At 35.4% G+C, this 12,963-nt stretch overlaps 1 protein-coding gene across 1 annotated transcript in view; it reads right to left on the bottom strand.

Annotated features, from left to right (window-relative positions):
• The window catches only part of LOC120221669 (low-density lipoprotein receptor-related protein 1B-like), a 165,958-nt gene that overhangs the window by 72,056 nt on the left and 80,939 nt on the right, over nt 1–12,963 (bottom strand). The window contains exons 10-11 of the mRNA XM_039219187.1: nt 6,463–6,603; nt 2,073–2,198 (exon numbers count right to left, since the gene is read on the bottom strand). Coding sequence (XP_039075118.1) covers nt 2,073–2,198; nt 6,463–6,603 — 267 coding nt within the window. The remainder of the gene's footprint in view (nt 1–2,072; nt 2,199–6,462; nt 6,604–12,963) is intronic.

Below are 12,963 nucleotides of genomic sequence, written 5' to 3'. Positions count from 1 at the left end.
CAAACAAAACAAAAAATATTATAACATGACAACATACATAATTTTCAAAGCTAAAAGGTACATTTGTTTTTCTTTTCATTCTTTTTATTCAATTTCTTAAGGCATACAGTGATCATAATATCTATTATAAATATACTGATAAGGAGACCTAGTACTGACTGGCAGACTTCAGCTGGCATCACTAAAAATTGCACATTAGGTACAAGTAGACTGTGCCCTATTTCCTAGTGGACTATAAGTATGGGGTACCTTAGAAACCTTAATAATTAAGATTAATTAACATTGATTTGTTCCTGTACATAGCATTTCTACTTTTACTATTAAAAGTAGCTAGTTAATCCCAAATGTGCCTTTGAAAATCATGTGGAAACTAGATTTTAAAAGTCTAATAGAAATGAAAAAGACATGGTATTATGAACTGAATCATCAACACCTCTTTTTCTAAGGTGAAAATAGACCTATCTCTTTAGGATGTAATAAAACATGGTCTCAGAATTAAACCTTAACCTTAAAAAAATAATAAAATTGCACCAGCCTAAAAAGACTCTTCATTGTAAATTATAGTTATAATTGTAAGAACAACCTGGGCAAAATTAAGTTAACCATACCTAAAATTTGAACTGATACTCAGGATAATATAGTTTGGTAACAAGATATTGGGCTTGGACAATAAATCATACATTGAGTTTCCCCTAAAGTCTTATCATTGATGTGAGTTATGACAAGTCCTTTCTCCCATGCCTTGGCTATGAAATGAATGGGCTCAAAGGGAGAGAAAAGGACTAGACAGTGTCTAGAAGTTCCTTTTGATTAGGTAGTCCTTTGTAACACAGCCTTACATGACCACAGCCTATCTTGAAAATAATCAGTTACCTTAAAATACTGGACCAGAGACAATAGGGACAAGAGAATAGCCCAAGGGTCCACAGCAGTACGTAACTATGGGGAAGGAACTGAATATAAGATGCAGGTTACGATTATGGAATGATAACGGTCTTGCCTTTTCATTGTTGTTTAGTAAATAATGAAAATCTGTTAAGGAAATGTTTTTTAGTTAGTTCATACTCTTGGAGACAAGAAGTATACAGGGAAATTGCAGTGCACCGAACTACAAGCCTTTCCAAGAGAAAACCAGTACCCAACCGAGAGTACAAACCAGGCGTTTAGAGCTCTGGGTCTTTTCTCTACATGACGACTCTACAGTTTTCACTAATAGGTTATCATATTTTTTATTTAGTGAGACTTATTTTGGCAAAGAGAGAAGGGGAAGGGTTGATACATTTTGACATTACAGTATGTAATATTTGAAAAAATATTTTACCAGTCAGATCAGTATGAGTCACAAAATACAGTACTTTTTATTATTTAGAAAGTGGCTCTAGGCTGCTGCTAGTCAATATTACTTTTCAACACTTATCTGACTAATCATGACCTTTCTGGCAGTATGTTGTAACCTGTACCACTAGCTATACATTCTCATTCAAAGAGAATCTGATTAGGGATTCACAGATTTATTACAATGGGATAAATTTATGAAAATGTAAGTAAGCTTCATGATCTTGGGACTTTATAAATAAATAAAACAACCTACCCCCACATAAACAATGTGCCAGGAACAGAAAACTATTTATAAAGGTATTCTACAGCAGAATAAGCAAAATACATAGATTATTTTTTCAATGTAAAGCAAACCAAAACAAAACACGCACACACACGCATGCACACACACACACACACAAGTTCTCCTTGTGAGATGGCCTACATCACAGCATGCTAACAAACCTCAACCTCCAATGCCAATTAAGATTTAGTAGAGACAATCTTGTCTAAGTAGTGTATTGAGAGTCAACCCATATGGATAAAGTGCCAAATTACTTTGGAAAGCAGAGTCATGCCCAAGAATTAAGGAAAAGTTAATTTGTATTCTAGTATCCAACTCTGAATTCATTTACTACCACAATGATCAGATTATCAGCCCTAGGAAGGTTCAGCTTGGTTCAAAGCATTGCCCTGCATTTTTATGGAGACTAACATTGGAAGGCATCTGTGTATATATTCAAGTAAACTTTTACCTGCACAGGTTTGATTGGATTCATCTTCGTTGCTTCCACAGTCATTAGCTCCATCACAGAGCCATCTCTTGGGGATACAGCGATTATTTTTACATTTAAACTGATCATCAGGACAGCTATGATTGACTGGAAAGGGTGGGAAGGATGGAGGAAGAGAATAAGCAAGTTTAATGATTTCAAGTTGGATAAAATTATGATACTTTATGTTATAGTTACAGAAAAGTCACAGTAATTATAGTATAATAAATGCCATAGGTTCTTTATTTCATTGTTTCATAGTTTATACAAAGTATTAATATTCTTGGCTCTGTTAAAATAGAATACTTTTATAGAAGACACCAAATTAAATCTCACATAAAAGGAAATATATTAATTTACATAAAAGGAAATATATTAATTTTTTCATGTCTTCACTAAAATCAACTATATCACTAACTTTGTTTCCCATCCCTTATCACAAGTGGCTCAATTTCAGAATTTTTACCAAGAACATTTAAAATACCTCAAATTTTAACAGGAAACATAACAAATATGTATCAAATAATTCAATTATATATTAAACATACATTTTCTTAAGCCACACACCCATTCAGTACTTTTTGAAATATTAACTAAGCCTAAGTTTGTTATGTTTTGTTCAATGTTTCTTAGGACTGGAAGGAAAAAAAATGCATCACTTGTGACTTGAAGTTGACACTAAATATGAGATCCTGCATAATTTTAATAACAAAAATGACCATCATGAGTTTTTATCCGTAGTACAAAATATAAACATGCATCTGCAAAATATACTGAAGACAAGGCCAATCCTCATATGGGAAGCTGTGCACAGCTAAGGATTAAACTTCCAATATCTAAGCACAGCAGGAGGCCATCTTAAAGTTAACCTTCTGTGATTCTTTTTCCTGCATCCTGGAGGCTGAACTCCTAACCGAATTGCATGCTCCTCAGTATTTGTTTCACCACTTCACATTCTTTTTGAAGTAATTTTCCTTGTGCCCAATAGTTGCACTTCTGTATGATAAAAATAAATTTTGGTATTAGTTTTACTTAGGATTTGAAAAACAGCGATTTTATCATGCTGTTGCATAGCAAATGTACGCCTTTCCAGCCAGTTTCTACAAAACACTGTTTCTTTAAAGTAGCTTAGGTGAGAAAGTGTTTTATCACTTTTTTAGAAAGTTTTTATTCATGCATAGTGAAAAAAATAGGGGGAAAAGCCTTATGTTTCCTGGCATATTAACATATTCTACTCACTTCAGGGAGTTGAGCAAGAATAGGGGCTCATGAGAATGAAAGTCATTCAGTATGTTAGAGGGTCAACATTTTAAAGTACCAAGATTATGCAAAAATTCTCCAGTGAAGCTTGATCAAGGACTTTTGTAGGTTTCATCAATGATATAAATCAGAGTTCAAAAAGGAGGCATACATACAACTCATAGCCCTGTGATTTGGAATTGAGAAACTAAATGATAGAAAGTGGATTGACAACAGAATTCAAAGTCAAACTTTAGGAGTATTTAAAATATAAATCCTCTGAAATGAATTACACAGTGCTGGAATATTAACCATGGAATCTCAGGATCATACTGCTGGTCTGAATTGCTGCACGTTTAGAAAAGATACCATCTCACTGGAAGATGGCCAGAGATGTGTAGTTCTCCATTGCCCCATTTGTTTAGAGACCATTCTCCATGTGCGAGGTGCTGTGTTAGACTCTGAGATTACAGAGATGCTACCACATAATGCATCTCCTCATAAAGATATTCACCTCTTAGATGCACCAAGATAAATAAGCATATAATTGCAATACATTTTGGTACCTATCATGATAAAGAAATACACATGAAATGTTTAACTCCACCTGGGCTACATAAAGAAGATTTTTTGATGTTCACAAAAGACTTCCCTATAAAGGTAATGGTAAACTATGGTGATTTACCATGGATTGCAGAAGAGAGGAGAGAAACAGAAGGACATTTTTTAAGAGATCTCCTTGTAGTCCACCTTGATAATAACAAAGAAGGTAAGTGTATTCATGATAGGCATGTAAGGCTGAAAATGTAAACATGAGTCATAACATGAAGCACTTTATATGTGACTCAGTGGACTTTTTGTTGGTTATGGATTTACTGAAATAATGAGATTAGCTTTCATTCTACAGATACTGGTAACTCAGGAAGCAGTATGGAAAGCAGGCTTTAATTAAGGGAGCAAGGGTGGTAGGAATAATATCAGGGCACTTGCTGAGTTAATCGAGGATAGGAGCCTATTATCCAGTGAGGATTGACAGGTGTTAAAGATGAAAAAACAATTACTTAAATATGGACTATATGTGAAATAAATCACTGCAGAAAAAGCCCATATTGTAGGCTTGGGTAGTGGTTTGTAAGGTTATGAAAATAATCAAGGAAAAAATCCTGACCAGGAATTTTAACACTACAATTAAGAGTACAAATGCAATGCCCCATATGCTCATAAAGGAAATGAGTTTCTTTGTGATTTGGTGAAAAGAACGGTCATGCAGAGGGAAGCATGAAACTAAAGGACTACCTCGTGAATATCGTGATGAAATACTTGTGCTCTGTACAGGTGCTTTCTGACTACACTGGAAGCTGATACACAGGGAACATTCACTAAAGCCATGAATAAACACTGTGAGTCAGAAGGAATGAGGCAATCAATTTAATCAATAAATACTACATCATTTGTGTCTAAAAGTAGAGAAAAAACACTTTCTCCTTAGATGAAATGCTCCTCCCACTTTGAAGTTTTTATATACTTGTATCAATTTAGTATGTAATATGTTATTTATGGATTCACACATTATAATATAGATATTCATAAGGTTGAAAATATAAAGCACATAATGTTGAAATCAGAGTCCATGTTCGAAAATTAAGGAAAAGTAGCATTCATGTATTAATTACAATTTCTGTATTATGTATTTGCACATAACTGGAAATATTTTTTAAAAGCTCATATTCTTGGAGTTTGTCCCCAAATGCAGATAGTTTCATTATATAGATGTCCAGACCAATTCTGTCAATTCTTTTTTTTTTTTAATGTTTTATTTATTTCTAGGAGAGAGAGAGAGAGAGAGACAGACAGCAAGAGCAGGGGAGGGTCAGAGAGAGAGGGAGTCACAGACTGAAACAGGCTCCAGGCTCTGAGCTGGCAGTCAGCACAGAGCCGGACACGGGGCTCGAACCCACGAACCTCGAGATCATAGCCTAAGCGAAAGTCAGACGCTTAACCCACTAAGCCACCCAGGCACACACACACACACCCTTTTTTAAAATGTTTTATTTATTTCTAGGAGAGAGAGAGAGAGAGAGAGAGAGAGAGAGACAGCATGAGCAGGGGAGGGTCAGAGAGAGAGGGAGCAATTCTGTCAATTCTTAACAAAGGATCTTTAAAAATTTATTTTTACAGTCTTGATTAGAAAAACAGAGGAAAAAGAAAGAAAAGCAAATGGACTATTAGTTCAATTAGTTCAGCCATTTTACCCTGGAAAATATCATCAGGTGATATTAAAAGGATTAAAAAGGAAAATAATTTTCTTTTTAAAATAATTTATCTAGGTCGAATTAAAAGACTAAAGATACATATACCCATCACATACCTTTCTCCCTGTAAAAAGATTTTATAAATCTCAGAGCCACTCCAGTAGGACTCTAATCAAATATACTGTCAAAACATTATTTAACGTGTTTCTTGAAGTGTTTTCTTTCCACATAGGTGGGACAATTCCTTATCCTAACTGGAAACATGAAATTATTCCTACTGTGGGAAATGATAAGCAGCTAAATAGGAGCCAAAGGGGAGAAAATCAGATCTTGAATTTCTATCTGAGTGCCCCATATGTGTCTCCTACTATGTACTGAGCCAGTGAAGTTAGGTAATGACACGTTCCAAAACCATGTCTGTGTCCTTGGATCTTCTTCAAGGCTCCGATGCCAAAGGGCAATGGAGTGGATCGTGACCTTCTGCATGAGTAATTCTGACTTGAGGGAGTTTAAATTGATTTTCCACATCTTTGAATTCAGAGATCCAAAAGGATCTCCTAAAGCAACCTTCTAACAATGGTGTGGTGGCACTGGCAGTACAAAACAGGGAAAGAAAGGACTTCTGGAGTCCTTTTTGGTTAAAATTACAACATTAAAGATGGAAAAGGTTGAGAAAAACAGTGCTGTAAAACCATGTAAGAAGACAGATCTAAAGTCTACGCTGTACAAAAGGATGACTAGGGGAAAAAACAAAACAAAACAAAAACCTGAGTTCAATTTTTTATCAAAGATATTTTTAGATTTTTCACAAACTGCTTTGATAGTTCACGTGCTCAAAGACTCAGGAAAATGTAATAAATATTACTTGAAGGAGAACATACAGCAATTTACTGAATCTTCATCACTTCCGTCTAGACAGTCATCATCACCATCACATTTCCAGCGAGCTTGGATACAGTGTCTGTTTTTACAGCGGAACTCTCCAGCTTTGCATATGTGAGGCAGTACTTCTCCAGGATTAACTAGAGTTAAAAAAAAAAAAAAAGATCAAAGGCTAATGAACAATACTAGCTCTGTTCAGTTCATTACAATATAAACTTCATTTTAACAATATTGAGTCATTTTATTTTATTGAAAATATAGACATCTTAACATTGCAATGACAATCATCTCTAGAAATGAGAAAAAATGAATTTTCCACAAAATAATTACTAAGAATTTTAAGGAATTATTTTAAGCAACTGTCACCAATAAATAACAACAATAATAACATAATACCACCTCATACTCATGTTTAGTTTGTAGTTTTACTTTTTAAAGGGGATTCATTCATAATCTCAATTATCATCACGACCCTTGATAGGGTAGGTGCGGCAAAAAGTTTTACTATGTTAATTTTACAGACAAGTGCCCCCAAATTAATCAAAGTGAAAAGACAAGGCAATAGCACAGCAGTGATCATCAAACTTATTCGGTGGCATGGAAGTGATTGGAAAAACTCAGGTCTGGTTAGATGTTCACGGAAGTATTAAGTTAATCAAAATTATCTCACTATACATGCAGATTCAAAGCAGTATTTTCTCTATATACTCCATGTTCTCTAATCAAATGTTAGGAATTCAGTTAATTGGGATTTATTCACAAGTTCTAAGTGTTAGGGGAGCCTGGGTGATTCAGTCGGTTGGGTGTCAGATTTTGGCTCAGGTCAGCATATCACTGTGGGTTAGAGCCCGGTGTCGGGTTCTATACTGACAGCTCAGAGCCCGGAGCCTGCTTTGGATTCTGAGTCTCCCTCTCTCTCTGTCTCTCCTCCTCGCCTTCCCCCCATCACATTTCTCTTCCAAACACAAACATTAAAAAAAATTAACAAAAAGTGTTATTATTATTATTATTATTATTGTTATTGTTATTGTTCTCTTTGAATGGATTCAATAGAGTCTACAAAGCGACAGGAATATGTAGCAAATGGTTAAACAGTTTATGTTTCATGGACCTAAAAAGGATTTTAATTATCAAAAGCTGGATTATTGCTAGGAAATAAAAGCCAATCTTTCCATCTGATGGCTTTAAACTTTACTTTGGACAACTCATTTGAACTGATGAATGGTCACGAAACCTAATACATGCCAATACTATGGGATGTTGGGAAAACATATATGGCATTTCCAGAACATTTGGTGTTAGTACTCCCTTAATCCTTGCATTTTCCCTACTCTAAGGAATGGAAGAGGGAATATGACTCTTGAACCTTAACTGTGGAGAATCTGCTTCAGAGAGTTATGCAGTGAGGCACAAGGCATGAAGTTTCCTGTGGCTGGAAAAGAAAAACTGCCCATTAAATTTCTGGTCAAGGCCTTAAGTGTGAAATCTAATCAGTACAGTGAATGAAATATTCAATTCCAACAAAGTTAAACCAGTGTTTCTTCTATCCCCACTCAGACAAGCAGACACTGTATGCAGGGACTGAGAGTAATTTTATCTCCCTTTTTAATTCTGATCCTTTTCAATAACAAAATGCCGAAGCAGGAATTTCTCTAATGAGGTCATTTCTATAAAGTCACTTGAAAGAAAAAAAAAAAAAGTAAGTTGTCATCTATACAGAACAAGTTCCAAATAGGAAATGACAACAATATAAAATCAAAGAGTGCAAATCACTTGTTCTCCCATTGAACCCCAGGAAGCCTTGTTAGAGCAGCACCTGGTTGTGAGGGTAGTAAGTAACCAAGGCAAAGTGGAAGTGCATTGGGATGTCTGGCCTTTTCTGCAGTAGAACTCTCCTCTCAAAGTCTCTAGAATCAATCAATGATAACATGCAAATTTTCCTTATTTTGAGTCTCAAGTTTGCTCAAATGACCCTGAGATCTTTGAGGGTAGCATATTGTTTTTCTTTGACTACATCTAAGCCTAGCTTAGAACTGGGCATTTAATGAAGAGTAGTTTGATTAAAATCTATTCTATAATGATTAAGCCTGGTCAACAATCTCTCAGTTAAAAAAAATCCAGTCAAACAAGAAATCTCATTTGGGATGCAATCAGCTTCATCCCAAACTTAAGTTCAGCTTTAAGATTTTCTGTAATTTCTCTATAGTTGGCTTCTCTGATATATCACATCAATTTTTTTTTTCATAGCTTGAAGACTAGAAAACCCCAGAAACCTTCATTTTTATAATAAAATCACACCAATTTAATAATTTGGGCTTTCACATGGTTATTCGATCAAACAAACACAACTGAGAGTTTTAAGAAATGACCAAGGATATCCCTATAGACAGGTTAAATTATAGCTGCTTCTATACAATTACATCTATATTAAAGAAGAGCAAGATGTCTAGGGAAAGACAAACTACCCTCCCCCAAATTACTATTTTTAAACTAAATATTCTTTAACATAATCAATTTAGAGATAAGGTCTTTAAGCCTGGTTAGAGTTCAAATGTTTTTCAAGTGATATGTAAATCATTGTGGAATGAATGAAAATAGGCAAAATTTCCAAACTTATTTTAAACATGGTTTCAAATATGTGTGGTTGGTACCTGGCTATTTTTAAAGGATATTTGTAAATAAAAAGGAGACACTTTTCAAAAATACATGATGACAATGACCAAAGTTTTATTTCCATTTTTCATGAGAGGTTGAGAACAACTATTTGAAAACCAATAGAGCCAACCTCCTGAGATAATTTCATCTTTTTATATTTACTGCTATTATTGCTCTACATCAATATCATTACTGTATATCATTATCTTTTGTAATAGCAGTTAGGCATTGCTTATAACTAGAAGAACAGATATAATGAAATATACACACATATCCTTGACATTTTAAAGTGTATCTGCAAGTCCTCTTGCAGGCCCTATCATTTGTTGAATGAGAGGCATTTCTCCATGGCATTTCTGGACTTCTCGTGTCAGCTTTTATTCTGGATTTTTTTCAAAGATGTTTATATAGCTAACAGCCTTGGAAGGCAGAGATAATGCCACCTTCTAGAGCAGAGAACATGTTTTTTTCTTGGCCAAAATAGTAAAGATAGTATCTCTCTTAGGGGCAGAGTTTGGGCAGATTTTTTTTTAGCGGAGTCAAGTTTAGGGTTCTTCAGTGTGGATACAAATTCACATTGTGTGTAGCCTCCGCATAGACCTGCCTTTGCACTGCTCCCGAATGGTTTGAGAGTGGACGGGACAAGGAGAAGAATACGAACAGGAAACTCATGCTGCCTGCTGTGACAGGACTAATAGAATCTTCTCTGTCTGATCCAGGAGTTGTGGGCCTTCTGTCAGAATCTACGAAGCTTTGACAGGTTCACATGTTAGCTTGCCAAGGGTGAAAATCTCAGAGCCTACAGAATTGATGACATAATAGTAAATATTAAAAAAAAAAATTCTGGATGTGACATTAGTTTTTTCTAGTCCTAACCGAAGTCTTCCAGATGTAACCAGTAGTTACAGGCCAGTAGTTTCTTTGTCACACAGAAATCATGTTATGAATGCTATCGATTGGGTATGGTAAGATTTGTAATGATAGAACACAGGTTATTTTTTTAGCTAACAATGCCCACCATCAAGAAAACATTTAAAGGTGGGGCGCCTGGGTGGCTTAGTCGGTTGAGAGTCTGACTTTCGCTTAGGTCATGATCTCGCGGTTTGTGGGTTCGAGCCCCGCGTCGGGCTCTGTGCTGACTGCCAGCTCAGAGCCTGGAGCCTGTTTCAGTCTGTGACTCCCTCTCTCTCTGACCCTCCCCTGTTCACGCTGTCTCTCTCTATCCTAGAAATAGATAAAAATATTAAAAAACAAAAACAAAAACAAAAAAAAACCACATTTAAAGGTGCCTGGGTGGCTCAGTTGGTTGAGTGAATGACTTCGGCTCAGGTCATGATCTCACTGCTTGTAGTTCAAGCCCTTGTTGGGCTCTGTGCTGACAGCTCAGAGCCTGCAGCGTGTTTCAGATTCTGTGTGTGTCTCTTTCTCTGTCCCTCTCCCACTCACGATCTCTCCCCCCCCCTTCCTCTCTCACTTGCTCTTTCACAAACATAAACTTTTAAAAAATTAAAAAAAAGAAAAACATTTAATGTGACAGGTGATAATCTGGATAAGATGGCAGCTTAGACATTCAAAATCATGATCTTTTTTTCCCAGCATTGACCTAACTCTGTGGAATTGGGTGGCAAAGTCATATATCATAGCACTCCAACTGATGGCTACACAATCCAACTACTTTTGTGAGAATCAATGAGACGATGAAACAAGTGCATTTGGCATCACATGAGAGAGCCAAGAGCATCGAGAAAAAATAAGATTAGTAGTCTGTAACCTTGCAAAAACCTCTATAAAGAAGCCATTTTATAATTAATTTTTATACATCTAATGTTTCCATTTGAAATTCTTGAGTGTAGGAAGAACCATGTCACATACAGAACAGAGGTATTAACCTAGAATAAAACCAGGCATACAGTAGATGTTAAAAAAAATACTTGCTGTCTAAGTTACTGGAATTAGCAGAGACTGATGATCCTATGTCACAGCCTTATTATAAAGAGAAATTCTATCTCTGGGGATTGTAAAAATACTTCAGGAAAACAATTTCCCTTCAAGTGGCTCCAAAAAGCTAATAATCTTCTACCATCACTCAAGATCATGGATGAAGTGAATGTAATTGAAGAGAAAAAGATCTATATGTAGATAAACAGAAAGAGGGAGTAATAAAGCTCCCCACACCCCCAAAAAAACAGTGAGGATATAGGAAAATCGCTATGAATGTCACCCTTTTCTGATGTTTAATGTGACTGAACCTATATAGCGCTTGTGTGTGGGCAGAAACATGCATTATTTTCAGCATATTAACATGAGCTAGAAATGCAAGCTTTGCTTTAGAGCTGTGCTTTGCAACGTAAATTTGAAAATTGATGCAAAATCTGTAATTCTACCCCTAGGGTCACTTCTTACAAAAATATTACTGCAAGAGCTCACCAGAAAACTGACATGTGAATAAATAATCCTTTAATTTAACGAGGATTAAAATTAAAATTACCCAAATCATAACATTCCTGGCAAGAAACTAAAAGATCTCATACATCCTATGATATCTACTGTTAGAACACTGAAATTAGAAGCTCTCTGCATGACCCTTCCATACAGTACAAAGGAAAATATGCACTCTAGAAGTACTCCCCAGTAAAACCTGGGGATGGCTGGAATAAATGTCCAGAGTATAAGGAAGTAAAGAGAGACACCCTACTAATAAACTGGTTTATTTTATATTAATTTGGAATCATTTCAGCTCAGCAGTTGAACTTAATATATATGCTCCTAACCTTGGTTTAGTGAATAAGTATCTATGTTTCTAACTTCATTTTTCTTCTTTCCAATCCCAGTCTGACAATATATCTAAGGTAATATTGTCTTTTCTGTCAACTAATGTTTTGTTGTTAACTGTATCAAAATTATAATAACTTAGTCATAAAAGCACGAGTCCCATTACAAAGAATAAAGTTTTCCTATTGTCCCTATATATCTCACAATACAACATATTTATTTAACAATTTGCTTTTGTATTTTGAGAGAATTTCTAACTATCCCTTTATATGAGAAGGGAGACAAAAGAACCTAAGAGAAAACTTGAAGTTGTAGTGTTTTTGATGCCTTTATATAAGCTTGCCTATATACGAAGGCAGTGCAAATAATGCTGCTATGGGTTTTGAATTTTCTCCTTTAGATCATAGCAGGATGACCTTTCATTAGATAGAGTGGTCTTCTGAGCAGCCAACCTAAGTGGTACATAATCTTCTGTGAGTTCCTATGCACAGAAGGCCATAAATATTCATCTGGATGGGGCTTCTAAACTTTTTACTGCCTTAAACTTTTTACTACACATTAGATTGCATATATCCTAGAACATAAGGCTTGTCACAGCTGAACAGATAAATGGCTTAGCCATAGTGGAGCACTGTTTTTGACAGAGGAATATATCTGGTGTTCCACAAGGTAAAGAAGGTCACAGAGTACCATCGACATATAATTGTGCGATGCTACCCTTGGATGATCAATATGTTAAAGTTGCTCTCTTAGGAGTAAAGCACACTGGAAAATTCTGTATTTTCTTTCAGGCCACTAAAGAAAAATTGAAAGAATTTCTGTCTTATTACTCTAGGCAAAAATATCCTGCTATCGGAAAAAAAAAATATTTACTATCTTTTTTTTTTTTTTTCCAGGAGCTTACTTTCTTGGGCTTATTCATGTTCTCATTTATTAAGTTTGTATGTAGTGGTTTTTCCCCCACAAAGGCATCAAATAAATTAAAAAAAAAAAAACAAACACCTCACTTGATAACTGATCAACTGGCTTTACTTATGTTTCTTCAGGGCCGTCGGGTCCAGGTTTCTATGCTG

This window comes from Hyaena hyaena, unplaced genomic scaffold (assembly GCF_003009895.1).
Source record: "Hyaena hyaena isolate Hyena2069 unplaced genomic scaffold, ASM300989v1 scaffold_800, whole genome shotgun sequence".
Lineage (NCBI taxonomy): Eukaryota > Metazoa > Chordata > Mammalia > Carnivora > Hyaenidae > Hyaena > Hyaena hyaena.
This window is presented reverse-complemented; position numbering and strand designations above follow the sequence as displayed.